The 20,420-nt window shown below is 43.7% G+C and overlaps 1 protein-coding gene across 1 annotated transcript in view; it reads left to right on the top strand.

Moving 5' to 3' along the window:
* The window catches only part of SLC13A4 (solute carrier family 13 member 4), a 72,378-nt gene that overhangs the window by 11,842 nt on the left and 40,116 nt on the right, over window positions 1-20,420 (top strand). The window contains exon 2 of the mRNA XM_082255052.1: window positions 2,204-2,332. Within this exon, the coding sequence (XP_082111178.1) occupies window positions 2,204-2,332 (129 nt within the window). The remainder of the gene's footprint in view (window positions 1-2,203; window positions 2,333-20,420) is intronic.

The raw sequence follows: 20,420 nt of genomic DNA, 5'->3' as shown, positions 1-20,420 counted from the left end.
ATCCTAAACATATTGTCCAAATTCACCCAGCTGCCTGCATGAGCGTCCGCAAAACTTTTTCAGGGGGGGCATCATTTTAAGGTCACCTATTCTCTGCCCCTTTTTAACAATATCATGAAGGGGAGGGGCTTAGTCATTATACTTATTTTGAGTATTTATTTTTAACCACTTGCCAACTGCCGCACGACTATTTAGTGCAGCAGTCAGCTTTTCCCTGGGCAAAGTGACGTAGGGGTACGTCGCTCGCCCCACGAGCCTGTAGGCGGTGAGTGCGCTGCAGGCGGCGCGTTCCCACCCCCGCTCGTTCTCTGCTTAGCCAGCGTGTGTCACCGGCGGCTCCGATGTCCGCCGGCCACTCGCGATCTTCCACGGGAGAGGGAGAAAGACAGACGGCTGATATAAACACAGCCGTCTGTCATTCTCACTGAAGTAATGACAGAGGCTATGCGATCCTGCTATGTAGGATCGTATGTCTCTGTGATTACTTCACTAGCCACGCCCCCTAACAGTTAGAATCACGCCCCTAGGGACACACTTAACCCCTTGATCACCAATAAAGTTAACCTCTTCCCTGCCAGTGTCATTATTACAGTAACAGTGCATATTTTTAGCACTGATTACCGTTGTAATGTCACTGGTACCCCTAAAAGTGTCAAAAATGTCAGTCAGGGGTCCGATCTGTCCGCCAAAATGTCGCAGTCCCGCAAAAAAAATCGCATACCGCCGCCATTACTAGTTAAAAAAAAAAAAAAAGTAAAAATGACATAAATCTTTTTCCGTAGTTAGTAAACCCAATAACTTTTGCACAAACCAATCAAAATACGCTTATTTCTTACCAAAAGTATGTAGCAGAAAACAAATTGGCCTAAAATTTAAAAAAATTTAGATTTTTACATTTTTTTTGAGAATTTCATATAAAAAATGTGAAAAATATTGTTATTTTTTCAAAATTGTCGCTCTTTTATTGTTTATAGCGTAAAAAATAAAAATCACACAGGTGATCAAATACCACTAAAAGAAAGCTCTGTTTGTGGGGAAAAAACGACATCAATTTAATTTTGGTACAGCATCGCATGACTGTGAAATTGTCTGTTAAATCCACGCAGTGCCGAATCCCAAAATAGGGCCTGGTCTTTGAGCAGACAAATCCTCCGGGGCTTAAGTGGTTAAAGAGCAAACGGCAGCATTTATTTTTAAAGCATTTGTTAACCTAAAAAAAAAAAAAAATGTCCATGTTATACAGCACAGTGCTTGTGCTGTGTAATTTGACCCCCCCACATTGGACAGTGGAGGAAACCTGGCCAATGACACAAAGGCTTTGCTACAGCCCCAGGGATTGGCACAGATGGCTGTCTCGGTGCATTGTGGGGTGGAGTATATAAAGCCAGGGGTACGTGTGGTAGAGGTCTTTGGCGGGAAGCAGAGTCTCAGAAGGAGGGTGGCGGCTGCCTCCTCTTCTGAAGTGGATGGTGATGGTCACAGGCAGTCGGTCTGGTGAGCCAGAAGTGTGGAGCTGAACCCAGAGGTCCAGGAGAGCTGACTGGAGGAGTAAGGGCACTGCGAGAATCTGGAAAGCAGTATAGTGAGTACAGAGGATCTTGCCCAGGGGTCTGCCCAGGAAGGGGACCACTCCGGGGAGTGTAGTCAGTGGACGGGTGTCAGCTGGTACAGAGAAAGAGGGTGCTAGGTAAGTGCCCTGAAGAGAAATACAAACAGGAACATTTTACCTCAGATTCACCTAGTGGCAAGATGAAACAGAGGCCTTGCCGCATTCTCAAGTTAGAGTCCTCAGCTCAGAATTGTGAATAGTTCAAATGTTAGAGCAGGGGTCTTCAAACTGTGGCCCTCCAGTTGTTCAGGAACTACAAATCCCATTATGCCTAGTCATGTTTGTGATTGTCAGAGTTTTACAATGCCTCATAGGATGTGTAGTTCTGCAACAGTTGGAGGGCCATAGTTTGAGGATCCCTGAGTTGGAGTATCCCACTCATCCCTTCTCCTAACCCAACATAAAATAATACAACAAAACAACAACCTCTAGACTGGTCATTGACTGAGCCAAGAACGTAAAGTGATAAGATTTCTGCATGCAGTTGCTACGGGTAACCCAGGGGAATCCAGAAAGTGTGAAACACCAGCAGCTCTTAAGGGGGCAGTGCTACATTTCTATATCTTAAAATCTGACTTCATTTTCTCTTTGCAGGAATCGTCTTGTGCCTACGTGTTGATAGTGACAGCGGTGTACTGGGTGTCGGAGGCTGTGCCACTAGGAGCCGCTGCATTGGTACCAGCGTTTCTCTTCCCTCTGTTTGGAGTGCTCAAGTCTAGTGAGGTCAGACACATTTAGAGCATCTGTAATGGCTAATACAGTATGTATAGCAACAGCAAATGATTGCCTGTATTCCTTCTCTGACACAGCACTGTACATGTAACATATGGCATCCCAACAATCCCTTTGGCTGAACTGTATTATAATAGGGTTAAGCTATAAAATATACCGTCATTGCTCATTGTGGTAGATGTACAATAAATGCAATTAAAAAAGATTTGTGGCTCAGAAATCTATGCATTTGCACATCTAAAAGAATGTTTAGTATGCTCTTCAAACTGCAACCTTTCAGATTGGAGAGACTTGACTTATTTCTCAGTGCTTGGTTTCCAGTCTCTTCTCCAGCTAAAGAGCAGAGCACGTGTTGGTTCAGATATACCTGGACATCTTGGAAAAAAATATTTTTTTCATTTTTATTTATTTATTTTTTTTTTATTTATTTTGCTTAATTTTCAAAAATACAGTATTTATTATAAAAGACACCAGCAACATTTCATTTTTATCACATTTTCTCCCTCTTTCCCTCCCCCTCCCCTTCCCTCCCCCTCCTCTCTCCCTAACCCTCACACCTCAAGCTCCCTCCCTACTCTCCACTTAGTATAGTCCTTTGTTTTCTTAAAGTCATTCCATTCTTCCCTTATATTTACCCATTCCTCTGTCATATCCTCTCCCCCAATTCTTAAATATTCCATCGTTCTTATCCTTTCTACCCTATTGATCCAGTCTCCCACTGTTGGGGCTTCCTCCCTCTGCCAATACAGAGGGATCAAGCCCTTTGCGGCGTTCATTAGGTGGGGTATTATGGTTAACCTATATTGCTTTATTGAGTTATTTTTACAATGGAATAGGCAAAACCAAGGCTCCACAGGAACCTCGATATTTGTAACTTTCTTAATTTGGACAATAACTTCCTTCCAATATTTTTTAATTTTAGGACAGTCCCACCATATATGTGCCATTGTGCCGACTTCTTCACATCCCCTCCAACAATACTTAGATTTTTCTTTCTGATAGTTATGGACTTTATCTGGGGTGTTATACCACCTAGCGATGCATTTGTAATCCATTTCCGCTGTATTTATATCTAATGCAGAACCGTGTATTAGCCTCAAACATTTTCCCAAGTGAAAATCACTCCTTTAGGCCCGTACACACGTAGCGATTGTCGGCCGTAAATATTCGGCCACCGACCGATCGGCCGATTGTCGGCTTGTTAGTATGATGCTTCTGACAACCGACTGCGACTTTTCGGCCGAACAGAATGTGGTGTGCAGGCTTTAAAATATTTGTTGGCCAACACCAGAACGGCCGATTGTTCCTCAGTCAGTACAGAATTCGGCTGACAAACAGCAGATGAGCAAGACTGGGCATGCTCAGAAAAGAAAAAACACACAGAAAGTTAACCATCACATGATATCACTTCTGCAGTCGGCTGTTGTTGGCCGACAAAATTCGTGTGCAGTCTTTAGCACTTTTCAACCGACAGGACAGCACCGGACAAAAGACGGCCGATCGTTCGGCCGACATTCAGTACGTGTGTATGGGGCTTTAGTGTTCCTAATTCCCTCTCCCATTTTTCTATGAAGGGCGGTACTGTCTGTGTCATCTCATTCTCCAAAATTTTATATATGTTGGAGATACTATTTTTATTACCCTCTGACAAACAAATTTTCTCAAAGGGTAACAGTTCTTACAAAATGCTTTTAACTGACAGTATCGCCATTCATCAATTTTCCATTTTTTTTTTTCATTTTTAACATCATCCCTGGCCTTTTAATAGTTGCCTCAAACTTTGCCTATAATATTTTTTTAAAGTGTATCTTTAAAAAACTTTTATGATAGAGCATAAAAGGGTAGAACCCCTGTCAGATACTGCTGTCTGTGTCCCCACTGAAGAAATGCACCCTCTCTATTTAAAATTTTACGTTTTTTTACCAAAACATGGGGTGAAGGTACATTTTTCCATGCCATTTGTCCTGGTTTCCCAGGGACAGTCTGTGGTTGCCTTTGTCTTGGGTGATATCCTCAGAGGTAGTGAATGCCAAGCATCACTTGGAACTATTGAGTAAAACACTGACCTGCACTCTCACATTCGAGGTTCCGCTAATATGGCACAGAGGAGGCATGGCTCTGTGCTCAGCCATTGCTGGAGTGGTCTGTCTCATGGTGTGGATGGCAAGTTTCTCACTAAAATTAAAAATGTGGGATAAGTTTATATGATTACAGTTTTAACAAACCTTCATTACTTTTTAATAGGGCCTGGCTATTGAAAAAAAAACATGCTGAACCCTGGTGATCTTTTATCTGTAGAGTGGCAGCGATGTGCCAGGTGCTGAAATGTCAGGCGGAAATTTGATTTATGCCTAAAACGGGAACTATATAGTCATGGCTCCAATGGGTGCGAGAGCTTGGCATGTGGGCAAGTGTTCAGGTAATGACTTCCAATGAGATACATTTTGGGGCTGATTTTAATCCCACACTACATTCCATACACCGTGAAGTAGCACCCACTTTCCAGGGGATCAGCATGTTTCTTCTGTATACCTTCAAGGTGTCCCATTCTAACTATGCATGCATATCCTGGTGCTTCCTAATTGAAATCTGTTGATTTTCTCTTTATACCTTGCATGTAGTTCCAAAAGTACTTGACCAATTGTTTGAGGGGACAGCGTGAAAAAAAAATGGGGTGTTATTTTGTAAGTGTGGTTATAAATAAGAGTGAGTTTAAAAGTGGGTGTGGCCAGTAGGGTGATCCTGGATTTAATTTGAAAAATCTGGTAACCTTATACAATGGGGACACCTGTCACCTCTTTCTGTGACAACTGTTAAGGGCATTTTCCTTTAATGTCTGGCTGTGTCCCTGGGACAGGAAGTGAAGAAACATATACCTAATGCAGGGGTGTCCAAACTTTTTTCAAAGAGGGCCAGATTTGATGAAGTGAACATGCGTGAGGGCCGATCATTTTACCTGACATTCTTTGGACCATTCAAATTAAATACAAACTAACTATTTTATGCAAAGTTGATTGCAAACGGCATACTTTTCCTTTCATCACATGGATGACAAATCTAAACGGATGTTAAATTGCTCCACCTTTCATATCTGAAGGCCAGATGAAAAAAAAATCCAGGAAGCTAAAATATATGTCAGGAACATTGTAAAGTACATTACATATTATTGGTAATAAAGGTTGTCTGTCAACTTTTAAGTTAAAAAAAAATATGAACAGGAACATAACACCAAGTATACATGTTGTGTTCAAATATATTGATAACTGATTTAGACCAACTGACGTTAACTGAGATTTTACAATGTATTCATCTCAATCTGGAGCATGCATGCTTCCTAATCAGTCACACAAGGGTTAACCACATATAAGAGCTATATGAACCCACCGATGAGGATTAATGATGGCAGCAAAAAAAGTCATTAATGATGCCAATGTATTTTTCCAAATTACCTGTGGGGCCGTATTAAAGCAGACCGGGGGCCGCAATTGGCCCGCGGGCCGGACTTCGGACATACCTGACCTAATGGGATACAAATAGAAAATATAAAAACGATAGGAGCTATCAACATTCTCTATTCTATTTTTTGAAAACGAAAAAAGCTTTACTTTAGATACATTAAAGAAATAAGCTATCCCAATCCAATCCACCTAAACTGATCTTTCTTGCTGTAGGAATGGGAAATCTGCAGAGACCTACTGGGGTAACAAACTCTGGCATGCTTTTTGTTAGCCTTTATTAGAAACCACTGTTATGCTTTGAGAAATCTGCAATACATTTCTGTACAGGGTCACTTGGGGGACCTCATTTTTTGTTCTGTGGCTGTAGGGCCGATTTCAGAGTTTTTGCAACTCCTGGACAGTGTGTTCAACTAATCCATACTTGGAGTTACATTTTGCGCTCATGGCTGAATATTACATTCTGGGAATTTTTGCAAAGCTCGATCTGTTTATTTCATACACAGTGATAACAAAAGACAGATCTTGACCTGGACTTTTAGGCCTTGGCCTTCTTCCCTTTGTCTGGAGTTCCCGGCGGTGATGATTAAACCCAGTGTTACTGGCGCCTCTGCCGCAAAACCCAGCCATTTAATTTTACCGGCGTTTTTTGAAACTGACATAAATTAACTACCTGTTCTTCTAGAACTACAAGTCCTTATATTTGGATTTCACCTGTATATTTGACTGTTGGCCTGGAGTTCAGCTTTAACATCACCCCCTTTCCCTACAGTGGATGGAACCCAAGAGCTGTAGTTACTTTGATATCTGAAAAATAATTCACCAAACACCTCAACAATAAATATTGGGGGGTAATAATACCGAAAAAAAAAGTACCTAACAGCCAAAAGAGTGCTAAAGTTCTTTTTCGTGAACACAACTGATGGTAAAGGGAATGTGGGCTCTTGATAAAATTAATCTTATACATTAATGTTTTACCAATAATTTTCCTATGTAAAATTTTTATCCATTATACACTATATTGTCAAAAGTATTGGGACACCTGCCTTTACACACATGAACTTTAATGGCATCCCAGTCTTAGTCCGTAGGGTTTAATATTGAGTTGACCCACCCTTTGCAGCTCTAACAGCTTCAACTCTTCTGGGAAGGCTGTCTACAAGGATTAAGAGTGTGTCTATGGGAATGTTTGACCATTCTTCCAGAAGTGCTTTTGGGAGGTCAGGCACTGATGTTGGACGAGAAGGCCTGGCTCGCAGTCTCTTCTCTAAATCATCCCAAAGGTGTTCTGTCGGGCTGAGGTCAGGACTCCGTGCAAGCAGTGAAGTTCCTCCACCCTATGCCTTTATGGACCTTGCTTTGTAAAGGCAGACATCCCAATACTTTTAACAATATAGTGTATATGTTCATAAGGTATATACACGATTAGCCATACCATTATGACCACTGACAATTAAACTGAAAAACAATCATTGTTTCATTACAATGGCATCTGAAATTAGGTGGGATAATATAAGCAGAATGTGAACATGTTGTTAATAAGGTTGATGTGTTAAAAGCAGAAAAAATAGGCAAGTGTAAGGATTTCAGAGTCAGAGCAACTGCAAAACTGCAGCTCTTGTGGGATGTTCCCAGTCAGCAGTGGTCAGGACCTACCATAAGTGGTCCAAGGAAGGAAAACTGGCGAATCAGCAACAGGGTCATAGTGGTCAAGGCTCACTGATGCACCTAGGGAGCAAAGGCTGACTAGGGTAGTCTAATTCAATCAGAAGAGAAGATATTGAATTGAAAGAGCTATTGTAGCTCAAATTGCTGAAAAAATGAATGCTGGTTACTATAGAAAGGCATCAGAACACACAGTGCATCACAGTTTGCTGTATATAGGGCAATGTAGCATCATATTGGTCAGGGTGCCCATGCTGAGGTGTGTCAACAGTCAAAAGATCCTACAATGGGAATGTGAGAATCAGAAAAGGACCACAGAGCAATGGAAGAATATGGCCTGGTCTTAAAAATTCAAGAATTGTTTGAGGAACACAACAACAAGTTTGTGGTGTTGACTTTGCCTCCTAATTCTCTAGATCTCAATTCAATCAATCATTTGTGGGTTGTGCTGAAAAAACAAATCTGATCCATCTAGGCCCCACCTTGAAACTTACAGGACCTAAAGGATCTGCTTGTAAGCAGGTTAAAATTAGCTAGTTAGCTGCTCGGAGGGATCTTTGGGTCTGACCCACTGCTTCTGTAGATATAAAAAGGAACAGCGTTCCAGGGCCATGGAGAGGCCCCCTGGGGGAGTCCGAGAGCCTCGCCGTTGGTCCATCTACCTTACCCTGTGAGGAGTACGGCCACTTAAAAGCAAGAGACGTGAAACCCATCAACCTGGGGGTCGCCACGAAGACACCAACTGTTGGAGAATGCCACTGATGAACCCTGTATTACACATGGACTCTACCTTCGCAGGTCCATACCTTGATGAGTTATGGTAGGTGGTCATAATGTTATGGCTCTTTGCAGGGGAATTTGCCTCAGAGCTTAGTGAATGAGGTGAAGATCTGCTGACTTCCATCATCCAATGACGTGCAAGCAAAAATGCTGTTTTTTATTGTCCTTGAACATGATTGAGTATTCTTTGCAAGGAGAAACTTCACCACATTCAATAAGCTCTTGGACAAATTCCCTTGCAGAGTGCAACCTCCCTTGCAAAGTAAACAGCAATTTTGTCTTTAATTAATCAACCTCCATGAGTCGGTCAACCGAGAACATTGCACTACCTGTCCGGCTGATATCCTATGTAACACCCTCCTAGATAAGTGCTAGAGAGTGAGTATAGTTTTTGGCTCTGTCTGCCTATCAGAGGAGCAGCAGGTAAATTATATATTCTCTCTGCTTAACAGGGAGCAGGATCTGTAAGTTAGGTCTGCTCAATGTGCTCAGTGTGTGATTCATGTGGTCTGGGGAGTGTCCCCACTGGTCCAGTGGGGAGGCACATTGCACAGTGGAGGAAACCTGACCAATGGACACACAGGCTTTGATACAGCCACAGTGATTTGGCACAAGACTGCTGTCTTGGTGCATTGTGGGTTGGAGTATAAAAGCCAGGGGCACATGTGCTCAAGGTCTTTGGCTGGTGAGCAGAGTCCCGGAAGGAGAGTGGCGGCTGCCTCCCCGTCTGCAGCAGTTGGTGTATGGTCACAGGCAGTCGGCCCGGTGAGCCAGAAGTGTGGAACTGAGCCCAGAGGTCCAGGAGAGCTGACTGAAGGAATTGAGGTACTGGAGAACCTGGAAAGCAGTATCGTGAGTACAGAGGATCGTGCCTAAGGGCCTGACCAGGTAGGGGGCCACTCCGGAGTAGAGTAGTCAGTGGACGGGTGTCAGCTGGTGGATAGAAAGTGGGTACTAGGTGTGTGCCCTGAAGATAAGTACTAAAAGGAACATTACCTCAGATTCATCTGGAGTCAGGATGAAGCTGCGGCCTTGCCGCATTCTCAGATAGAAGTCCTCAGCATTGTGAATAGTTCAAGTGTTGGAGTATCTCATACCTTCTCCCATCCCCATATCAAAAAAAACAACAAAAACAGCAACCCCTAGACTGTTAATTGACTGAGCTAAGAAAGTAGAGTGTTAAGATTCTGCATGCAGTTGCTACAGGTAACCCAGGGGAATCCGGAAGTGTGAAAAACCAGCAGTTCCTAAGGGGACAGTGCTACACCTATAACTGAATAACTAAACCAAAGATCAAAAATATTATATATTGCAGCTTACCAGTCCCTAGATGTGATTGCTGTATTAGTTTTCTACTTTTAGCAGGTACAGAAAATACCTGTTGATCCTGCCAAAAAATGCAGCATCCTTATCACTTCCTGTGCGCTGAACTGAAAGTACAAACTGTTGGAAAGCTGCTGCAGATTTGATTATCAGTCAAAATTTTGCTGGATATATGGCTAAACCCTTCCTGTTTTGTTGGAAAACAGCAGGGACACAGAAACAGGAAATTACATCATAACCATGTATTTCCATCAGGGAGAACATTACATTATACAAACATTAAACATTACCACCTAGTGGCATAACTAATAATCATCAGTATAATAAAGGAGAATGTTTGGCTAAACCGCATGCTAATACAAACATTGTCATGTTACTTACCTCCCTTCCTCATGTGTTGAAGATTAAATGAAAAAGGCTGACACCTTGAAGTCCAGCCTGAGTTTAACCCATAACCTGAAAGTGTGTTATTTCCCAAATTACCAGGAGAAAATAAAATAAGAAAAAGCCTGAAAAGAGAAAACGGATGCAGGTGCTGCATAAACTGCAATATATTTTTTATTATATATTTGTTTTGGGTTTAGATACACTTTATCATATGCCAAAGAGTGAATCTCCAAATACGGAAAGGCTTCTTCACAATGAGGGCCGGTTCACAGTGATCCGACATGCGCTCCCACTTCTAGAGCACAAGTCGCATGACATGTCAAAATCAATGGTTCCCTATGAGAGCCGTATTAACATTTCTAACTTGTGTCGGTCCGAATTGAAAATGCTCCCGGCACTACTTTGGTCTGACTTTGGCACGATTTCAGCCGATTGATTTGAATGGAAGTCGGATTTATCACCTTAACTGATCTGACTTGTGGCATGCGACTTGTGCTCTGCGGATCTTGAGGGGAAACCCCACACCAAAATTTAAAAAAAAGCGGCGTGCCCCCCCCCCCCCCTCCACCCCCACCCAAGACCTTGCCAGACCCTTTACCTGAGCACGCAGCCTAGCAGGTCAGGAAGGGGGGGGGCGAGTGAGCGCTTTATGTCAGCGACGGTGTCTGCCAGTTCCGCTATAGCTATGGGGCGTGGCAATTCAGGTGATGTCATGCTGAAACCCCGCCCCTTGTGACGCCACCGCCTCATAATGCCAGGGGCAGCGGGGTTTCCGTATAACGTCGCCGAATGGCCATGCCCCATAGCCCCATATAAGAACTGGCAGACACCGTCACTGACATAAACGCGGGAGCCAGCGTCGGAGCAGCATCTTTTATTTATTTTGAGCGGGCTGGCGGCGGCGGAGGAAGAAGAAGAAAAAGAAGAAAAAATTGGGGAAGTGAGAAGACATCACCGAAGGGAGAAGAGCAGAGAAAGAAGACAATGGGGGAAGAAGACCGCACCAGAGGAAGAAGACACACTGGAGCTACGACAGATTTTTTCCTAGATACACATAATACAACTGGATACTAATATTTCTAGGTAACGTTAATCCAGAGAATATCCGATTGCCTCTCGGGGATCAGGAAGGACTTTTTTCTCATGCTGGAGCTAATTGGATAAGTCTTTATGGGTTTTTTTTTTTGTCTTCCTCTTGATCAACTGTGGGAATAGGAGTGTATATTTAGGATTTTGTGTGTGTATGTATGTATATATATATATATATATACACACACTGCCCAAAAAAATTAAAGGAACACTTTGAAAACACATCAGATCTCAAAGGTGAAAACTATCATGCTGGATATTTATACTGAAATGGACTGGGCATTGTGTTAGGTACTAAAAGATGCCACATCGTTTGATGGAAATGAAAATTTTTAACCTACAGAGCGCTGAATTCAAAAATACCCCCAAAATTAAAGGGAAAAAATTATGCAGCAGGTCAGTCCATTTTGCTGAAATGTCATTGCAGCAACTGAAAATGGTATTTTAGTAGTTTGTATGACCCCCCCGTGCTTGTATGCATGCCTGACAATGTCAGGCATGCTCCTAATGAGATGACGGATGGTGTCCTAGGGTATTTTCTCCTAGATAAGGCTAGGCATTGTCATGCACCTGAAGGAACCCAGGACCCACTGCACCAGTGTAGGATTTGACAATGGGTCCAAGGATTTCATCCCGATTACTAATGGCAGTCAGGGTGCCATTGTCTAGCCTGTAGAGGTATTTGCGTACCTCCTATGGATATGCCTTCCCAGACCATCACTGACCCACCATCAAACTAGTCGTGCTAAACGATGTTACAGGCAGCATAATGTTCTCCACTGCTTCTCCAGACCCTTTCACGTCTGTCACATGTGCTCAGGGTGAACCTGCTCTCATCTGTGAAAAACACAGGGTGCCAGTGGCGGACAGGCAAATTCTGGGGTTCAATGGCAAATGCCAATCAACCTCTGCGGTGCCGGGCAGTGAGCACAGGGCTCACTAGAGGACGTTGGGCCCTCAGGCCACCCTCATGAAGTCTGTTTCTGATTGTTTGGTCAGAGACATTCACACCAGTGGCCTGCTGGAGGTCATTTTGTAGGGCTCTGGCAGTGCTAATCCTGTTCCTCCTTGCACAAAAAGAGGCAGATACCGATCCTGCTGATGGGTTAGGGACCTTCTACGGCCCTGTCCAGCTCTCCTAGAGTACCTGCCTGTCTCCTGGAATCTCCTCCATGCTCCTGAGACTGTGCTGGGGGACACAGCAAACCTTCTGGCATTGGCACGTATTGATGTGCCATCCTGGGGGAGTTGGACTGTCTGTGCAACCTCTATAGGGTCCAGGTATCGTCTCATGCTACCAGTAATGACACTGAACCTAGCCAAATGCAAAACCAGTGAAAAACATTCAGAAAAAATGAGTAGGGAAAAATAATTTCACTGGCCTCCATTTGTAAAAGCATCCCTGTTTTGGGGGTTGACACATTGTTGCCAATCTTGTGCACCTGTTGTTAAGTTCATTAACACCAAAGCAGCTGAAACCGACTAACAACCCCCTCTGCTACTTAACTGACCAGATCAATATCCCAGGAGTTTAATTGGCTTGATGCTATACTCTGATTAAAAAGTGTTCCTTTAGTTTTTTTAAGAAAGTGTAATATATATATATATATATATATATATATATATATATAAATATTTATTTTTTCTATTGGTTGAACTAGATGGACTTGTGTTATTTTTCAGCCAGACTTATGGCCCGAATACACGATAAGAATATCGGACGAAAATTTCCGTTCAGCGAGCGATCGGCCGATATTCTACTCGTTAATGTCCAGCCATCAATGAGCGATATCGATATTGCGAACGAAAAATACCGTTTGAAAAACCCGAAAGAACGATATTCTATACGTTGGTGTTGAGGTCGTTCAGTTTATCACGCATCCCCGAAAATATTTTCCCGGAAATGTTTGTTGACCCGGAAGCATCGTTAATGTTGGCAACGTTTTCGACCAAAGAACACTGTTTCGATGGTCGGCGGGCACCGGTCGGGCGATATTTGGGCCGTGTATGTTGGCAACGTTTTCGACCGACAAATACTTTTTCAAAAGTCGGTGGTCGAATGATCGGGCGATATTCTAATCGTGTATTTACACCATAACTATGCAACTTTATATTTTCTTTAGTAGATTGTTCATTCTAAAGTAATGTGCATGAGCAACTTAAGATGCAGAAAAGGAGGAATATTATTGCAGGGCTGTCTAGAAATCTCAATCTCATTTCCCACCCAGTTTGTATCTCAAATTTTTAAGCTTTTTTTTTTTTTTTGTGTAAATTTGGTTATGCAGATTGTAAACAAAAAAAACCCCTTCCTCTGGCTGTCACCTTGCCTTGTATAGAGGCAGCACATGGTCTGTTTGGAGTAGATGGAAGAACATTATATACTTTCACTTCCTCAGTGGGGTGTCAGAGGGATCAGGAAACACAATGCAGCCTTTCAGCTTGTGGCCACGGGACTCCAGCCCACCGAAATAAGCAGCGTTTTATTAGAAATAACTGCACATGAATCAGAGGAGGGGGGGCTGGAAAATGAGGTCATCCCAGTGGGGCAAAGGTGGCAGGACTGCCAAACACGTCACCAAGGTTACTGAATAACTCTTATAATGGCAGATCTGTGCAAGAGGACCTGTCCTAGAAACACAACATGAGCCTGGAGCTAGAAAACATTTAGGGTCAATGTATCACGCAGGGGGTTGTAAGAGGGATTAAAGCAGAGCTCCAGCCAAAAACAAGATAAAAATAAATATCCCATTAAAAGATAAAATAGGAAAATCAGCTTTTACTGCAATGTTCACCTTAAATTCAGAGATTTCCCCCGCAGTAATTTTCTTCTGCCGCTAGATCTCCTCAGCCTGATGGCCAGCATCATTCAACCCACTTGAATACTGGCCCTGCTCCAGCATGTGAATGGACAGTGAAAGGAGAAGCAGTATAGTGATGAGCTAATTTCTATGTGGCTCTGCTCTCTCCTCCTATCAGAATGCCTCTTGTCATTAACTGTAAACAAAGTTCCAAGTGTGTGCCAGCTGCTGTTGTTAGATATGGTCTCCCCAGCGCTCACTTTTCTTGTGTGTGGGATTTCTTCTCTTTACCTGATTTCCTTCTTATGCTTCTTCTTCCTCATAAGAAAGCAAAATCAGCAATGTATTATTGATTATAGAGCTGCATTATTTTGTGCCATTTATATTATATCTGCCTGGGGTTCTACTCCTTATGATAGGAGTGAGGAGGGGGTCACTTCCTGCTCCAGTGATAATTGGTCACTAAGAAAAAGGTAGACGGTTACACAGCAAAAAAAACCTGACAGGGTCCTAACCCTTTCTTAAGATGGCCATAGATGGATTGAAATTCCAACTCAGCAGAGACCGGATGAAATGCAATCCCTGTGTGACCACTGCAGTTGCACCTACCAATCTACTTCTGTTCAACCACCCTGTCAGATAAAAGCAACTGGATTAGTGGTTACAGCCAATGGCTGCAGCACTGATCTGTGTATTCTAACAGTCTCTCCGCTGGGAGAATACAATAGCACAGTGAGAGGATTCCCCCATCCACCTCAAGTGTGTGGAAGGGTAAATCTGTTCAGTTTTATTTCATTTAGCCTGCTGGCGGAACAAAAAAAACTGAATCATATTTTGCCAGCTTTACTCCAACAAAAAATGGAGAATAACTGCAGTATCCAAAATTATAAATAGATGGCATATTGGCCCTTACAGCTCATCAGTTTATGGGATTACATTGGGCAAGTGACAGGTACTCTTTAGACAACTAATGTCTCCCCTTCCCTCTATTGTAGATAATTAAGCACAGATCCAGCTTGATTAACTTCTTCCCCAGCCACAGCAGTCGGGCAATGACAGCTTTCAAGCCAGAAATGCTCAAAGGTGAGCGCTCCTGGCTTCGTACACAGCAGTTCACCCACCATCCTGAACACATTTGTTGTAGCCCCAGGCTCCCAGGAGAAGCAGATGATCTTAGGACCCACAGAGAGCAGGGGGTCAGCCTGGTTGGGGGGGAAGGTCGGGGCACACTATGAGTACCATAAAATGAATGGCCTATTCAGCTGCCGAATCACTTTTAACTTCTAACATGTTGGGGAGTTTACCGGCTGCAGAAAAAAACATCCAACTCTGGACGCACTACCAACTTGCAGGTAAAAGCAAAAATATATCACATATTTTAAAACCCTATTTGCATTGTTATTCTCTAATTATTTGCAATGTGCCTTTGAACTTGCTAGACAATTTGACAAGGAGACTCACTCCCTCCTTGCATGTGTAGCACCCTCTAGTGTGCAACTAGTGTAGGTAAATTTATTTTGTTGTCTCAATGTACTTTTGTGAGTCTGTAATTGGGTCAGGTTACTCTAGTGCAGACTGGAGGGCTCTACAGGGCAGGTCGCTGGTACCTCCCCCTGGTTCTAGAAACTTGGAGAAATTTCTGGAAGTTAGTGGGGGGGGGTTAGGAGGTCTTGATCTGCATACTTGAGGGAACCTGGCCAATCCCCAGGCTGAAGGCCCTGGCAGGGTGGCTGGATCAGACGCTCAAATATTGTTGAGCGTGGCCAGCAGGGGAGTCGGGTGGAAGATAGAGTGAGGAAGCTGTGCCATGTGGCCTAAGAGGAGACCCAGGTTGAGGTGGGGGTTCTGCCTCCAGGCAAGAAGCTGAATGGGGAAGCTGTGTCATGTAGCCTGGGAGGGGACCATGAGTTAAGTGGGGCTCTGCCTCCAGGCTGGGAGCTGAGAAAGGGTGAAGTACTGAGGGATCTCCACGATTCCATGGATTGAGAGACACCCTGGCTTGAGGAGAAGGACCTGTACAGTAGGAGGCCTGAAAAGTCATCTCTTCTAAGCAGCAGGATTTCCAGGGACAGTGTGAGTACTTCTACATCCCCCAGGGCAAAAAGGGTTAAAGTTACTGGGTGTACTATCGATCAAGTTTTTCTGGGACTGTGCTAGCAAGCTGTGACCCAATCCTTTGTCCTGGGACATTTTGCTGAACAGCCAGTTGGGCTGGTATTTTTGAGAATGGGGACATAGGGCTCCTGCAAGTGAGATTCTGCTACAGCTCTACTCTAAGAAACAGAGCTCCCATAAAGGGGGATTTCTTCGCCAAGTTCATAGAAACAGTTGCTTTTTCGAAGGGAAAACAGTCAATGTTCTTTTTTCTGGATCGCATAGAGAAGTACGTTTTCCTCATCATTGTTCTTTAGGTTAAGTTGGGCATCCCATAATCCCTATACCCTATCCAAGTTGTTTTCACCAATAAAACCACAGAAACAAGCCCATGGACTGATTCCTTGTCTCAGATGAGAATTGAAAATGCTTGTTGTCTGGCTGTGTAAGAATAGGGGGGCTCAAAATCCAGCGCCTCCTGCTGGGGTAGCGCTGCATGTGTAATAGCCCTCTCCTCCTTTGAGAGTATCTAATTGTTCTCTATGCTGGCCCAGCTCCTTGGCCCCTCCCATCATCTTCCTATATACCTTTTTATATGGCTGTGGGGGAGAAGTGAAGGCGAATACTATAGAGTATCTAAGTCTGCTGGGGCTGTTGACATCCCATGCAAGATGGTGGCACCCAGCAGCTGTCTCAGGACTTTTACAGGATATATATATATATTTACATTTTTGCTGATTGGTCTGGCGACAGATTCTCCTAAAGGAAAACCTGACCCAAAACGAATGCAGTTTCCATAATTGCATTATGTTGATCTTTTCCACATATCTTTCTAAAATTTTATCAGGTCTTTAGAGATGAGCAGCAAATGCAATTACACAGTACACGTTTTTGGATAATTCCCCGGAAGGTCCGGATTCCCCAGAATTTAGGCAGAAAAGTATTACTTACTGTTCCACCCAATAACAGGAACCCATTACATTAATGCATTTCTGATGTGCTAACAAGTTCTCCAACCAAATCTTCCAGCTGGTAATATGAAGCATGATATGTTCCCATTTCCTTTCATCTATCTGGCTTTCTCAATGCCTATTTTACTGCATTCATGTGGTCTTCTTTATAAACTGACTTTACTGTAAAAGTCTCCAATGTGATCATCCCAGATACCGCTTTCCTTGGAAACAGAAAACACACTAACCATCCAAAGTCCCATTAGACTACACAGTAATCCCAATTAATAAATAAAAAACAACTTTTATTGTGTGTTCAGCTGAAATAAAGATAAATTAAACCTCATTACATTTCACTGCCTCATTTATCATCATGATTTTCCATTCACCGTTTTTATAATGGCGCTTAAACATCAGACAGATAATTTAAAAAATCAATTAATGCACTAATGTACTTACAAGAGGAGTGAGGAAGAAATACAAATTTTGCTCAGGTTTTAATTCTGTCTGTGATTCTTATTGGGGGGATTTTCCCTCGATTGCTATCGCTGTGTGACAAGGGGTATAAGAAAAGGGGTCGCCAGGACAGCAACAAAAACATTGTCAGACGTTCTGGTACAATAGTTTTTATTGAGAAAAACAATGCCAAAAAACAGGTCTGAAAAAAAAAAAGCAAAATGGTCCCACGCAGGGGAACGAAACATCACACTTCACGTAACTACAAACAAAATACTTTTTCAAAACGGAAAAGCAAATAGTAGAAGCATCCTGCGTAAGTGCCGGAAGTGGGAATGAATAATTGGACTAAGAGGTCCAAGAAATCATGAGACTAACAAACAAATAAAACATAAACAGAGAAAAAAAAGAAAAAAAAAAACATAAAAAGGGGAGGGGGGTTGGTAGAGGGGTGGAATATAGGGGGACATGGTGGTGAAGGGTAGAGCGAGAAGAGAAAAAGTGAAAGACAAGTAGGAAAAACGGGGAAGGATAGGAACTAAGCCAGGAAAGAGAAACAGTCAAAACAGGAATGGAAAAGGAGGAGGTGAAGGCTTAGACAAGAAAAGAAAAGGGCCTGCGGGTTGGGTGGTATATTAGAATGGTCTGGAATACCCAAGCTTGTTAGGGGCAGAAAGGGGAGAGCATAAGACCACTATGGGTTCCACACTTTGAGGAGTCATAAAATACACTGGTCATCTTCTCATGCAACATGAGGTGGTCAAAATGCTCTTCACCTCTGCAAAACCAACCAAGGGCTTCTGCCAAGCTGAAGCAATAGCGCGTTTTGTGGCAATGAAGAGGTAGGCGACCAGCTTTTGTTGGTATGAGAAGAGGCCTAGGAGGAGGCAATGGAGAAGTACATGCTGGGCGTCTTTGTGGAAGGGTACATGAAAAAGGGTTGAAAAAGGGTTGAAAGGAGACCATACACCACCATATATGAATCTCGTCTCTGCGTTGGCCACATCCCTTGAAGCATCTATCGGTGTACAATGGATTTAAATGAGCTATGCGGACCAAAACCATTCAGTGGGGGGGTGCGTCGTGTGTCTCATAAATGGAAGCCCAGGATGGAAAGGTGAGGGATCCTAAGAAGTGACGTACCTGTGAGAAGCCATGAGCAGGCCACCAGGCAAAAGACAGGGGTTGGTCTAGTCCCAGAGAAACAAGCTATGGATCATGAGAGGGCTAAGAGAGGGGGATTGCAAAGGCTGATGGAAACCACAAAAGGGCCGAAACTGGGACAGGAGCACAGTTAGGGATTTCCAGAAGCACCCATGTGTGAGGAATGTCAGAGGTGGCATTTATCATTGTAAGCTGTGAGAGCTGTGCAGCTAGGTAGTACTTTAAGATATTCGGGATGCTAAGGTTGCCTCTTAGTCTGTGGGCAAAGAGAGTAGTATGAGCTGCTCTGGGGCGCTTGTGGGCCCAAATGAAAGCTAAGATTTTATTCTGAAGTGAGCATAAGAAGAAGGTGGGTACTCGGACCGGTAAAGTCCGAAAGAAGTATAGGATCTTAGCACAGTCATTTTAACCACGTTGATGCAGCCTATCCATGATAGCGAAGGGAATCGCCAGAAGTCCATAAGAGTATTGATAACACGGAGGAGGCGATAATACTCGGTGGCAAAGAGAGAAGAGTAAGAGGGAGTCAAGCAGACTCCCAGGTATTCAAGAGAGCCCAGCGGTAGGGGAAGGATGTTTGGAGATGAGAAACCATGGAATTTGGGAGAGAGATATTCATGGCTGTTGTTTTCTGGGGCATAATCTACAAGCCAGAGATGATCGCAAAGCAGGACAGCAGGGCATGCAAGTTAGGGAGCGTAGTGATGAGATTGGAGAGGGTCTGGAGAGCATCATCTGCAAATAAGTTTACATTATAGGACTCTCTGGCGTAGGGAATCCCTGTAATGTTGGGGTCAGCACGGAGGGCAACCATCAGAGGTACCAGGGCCAGGATAAAGAGGGCCAGGGAGAGGGGGCAGCCCTGACGTGTTCCTCGGAATATAGGAAAGGAAGTGGAGGAGAAGCCCTGATAGTGGACTAACACTGTAAGGGAGGAGTATAGGACTGATAACCATGTCAGGAAGGATTCTCCAAAGCCCCAATGTTGCAACACATATCATAAATAGTCCCAGAACAGAGTGTCAAATGCTTTGTAAATGTCAAGTGAAAGCAAAAATCCCAGGATTTTACATTGATCCAGCAAGGTAATGAGATGTATCACTTTGCGAATATTGTCAGCTGCTTGGCAACCCAGAACAAATCCAACTCGGTCTCTGTGGATCAGCTGGCACATATATTTATTAACGCTGGGATTTTTCCCAAAAGTTTAATGTCCTCATTTAATACGGAAATCGGCCGGAAGGCCTGGGGATCATGTACTTCCGCCTCAGATTTTAGGACCATAGAAATATGTTGCCGAAGGGCATCAGGGGAAGGCATCTCACCGAGTTCCATTGCATTAAAGTAGGCTGCCAGGTGGGAAGCCAGTAGTTGAGGAGATTTGCGGTAATAGAGGCCGGAGAAGCAGTTGGGGCCCGGGGCCTTCGCAGGACGGGTCGGTTTGATGCCAGGGACACTTCCAGTTCAGGAATATCGTGTTTAATTAAATATTGGGCAAGGAGGGGAGACTAAGGTCTTAGAAAAAAGCATCTATCAAGTTACCAGGGAATGGAGTGGTTTTGCCGTAGAGGGAGGACAGGAAAGCGGCAAAAGACTCTGTGATTTTAGCTAGGTCCGAGGTGAGGTCGCCAACGGCAGATCAAAGTCGGATAGGTTTAGCTAGCATCGCCCCTGGCTTGTTCGCGCAAGAGCAAAATTATGTTTTGTCCAGCGAGGGTCCTTTTCAGCTTTACAAGTGGCCAAAAGGTCCAATTCCGCTACAATGGCATCTCAAGCTTTCTGTGTCGCAGTCGAAGGGGAGGATTTCCACGCTGCATCTGCAGCCCCCAATTGAGTTTTGAGGTCTCAAAGCCTCCGCTCTGGTTTGCGTTTGCGTGCTGACGCAATTTGAATGAGGTGGCCTCGCAATGTGGCCTTG

Source organism: Pelophylax lessonae, assembly GCF_965119305.1.
Source record: "Pelophylax lessonae genome assembly, chromosome: 4".
NCBI lineage: Eukaryota > Metazoa > Chordata > Amphibia > Anura > Ranidae > Pelophylax > Pelophylax lessonae.
Note: the sequence above shows the minus strand (reverse complement) of the source record. Positions and strands in the feature narration are given on the sequence as shown.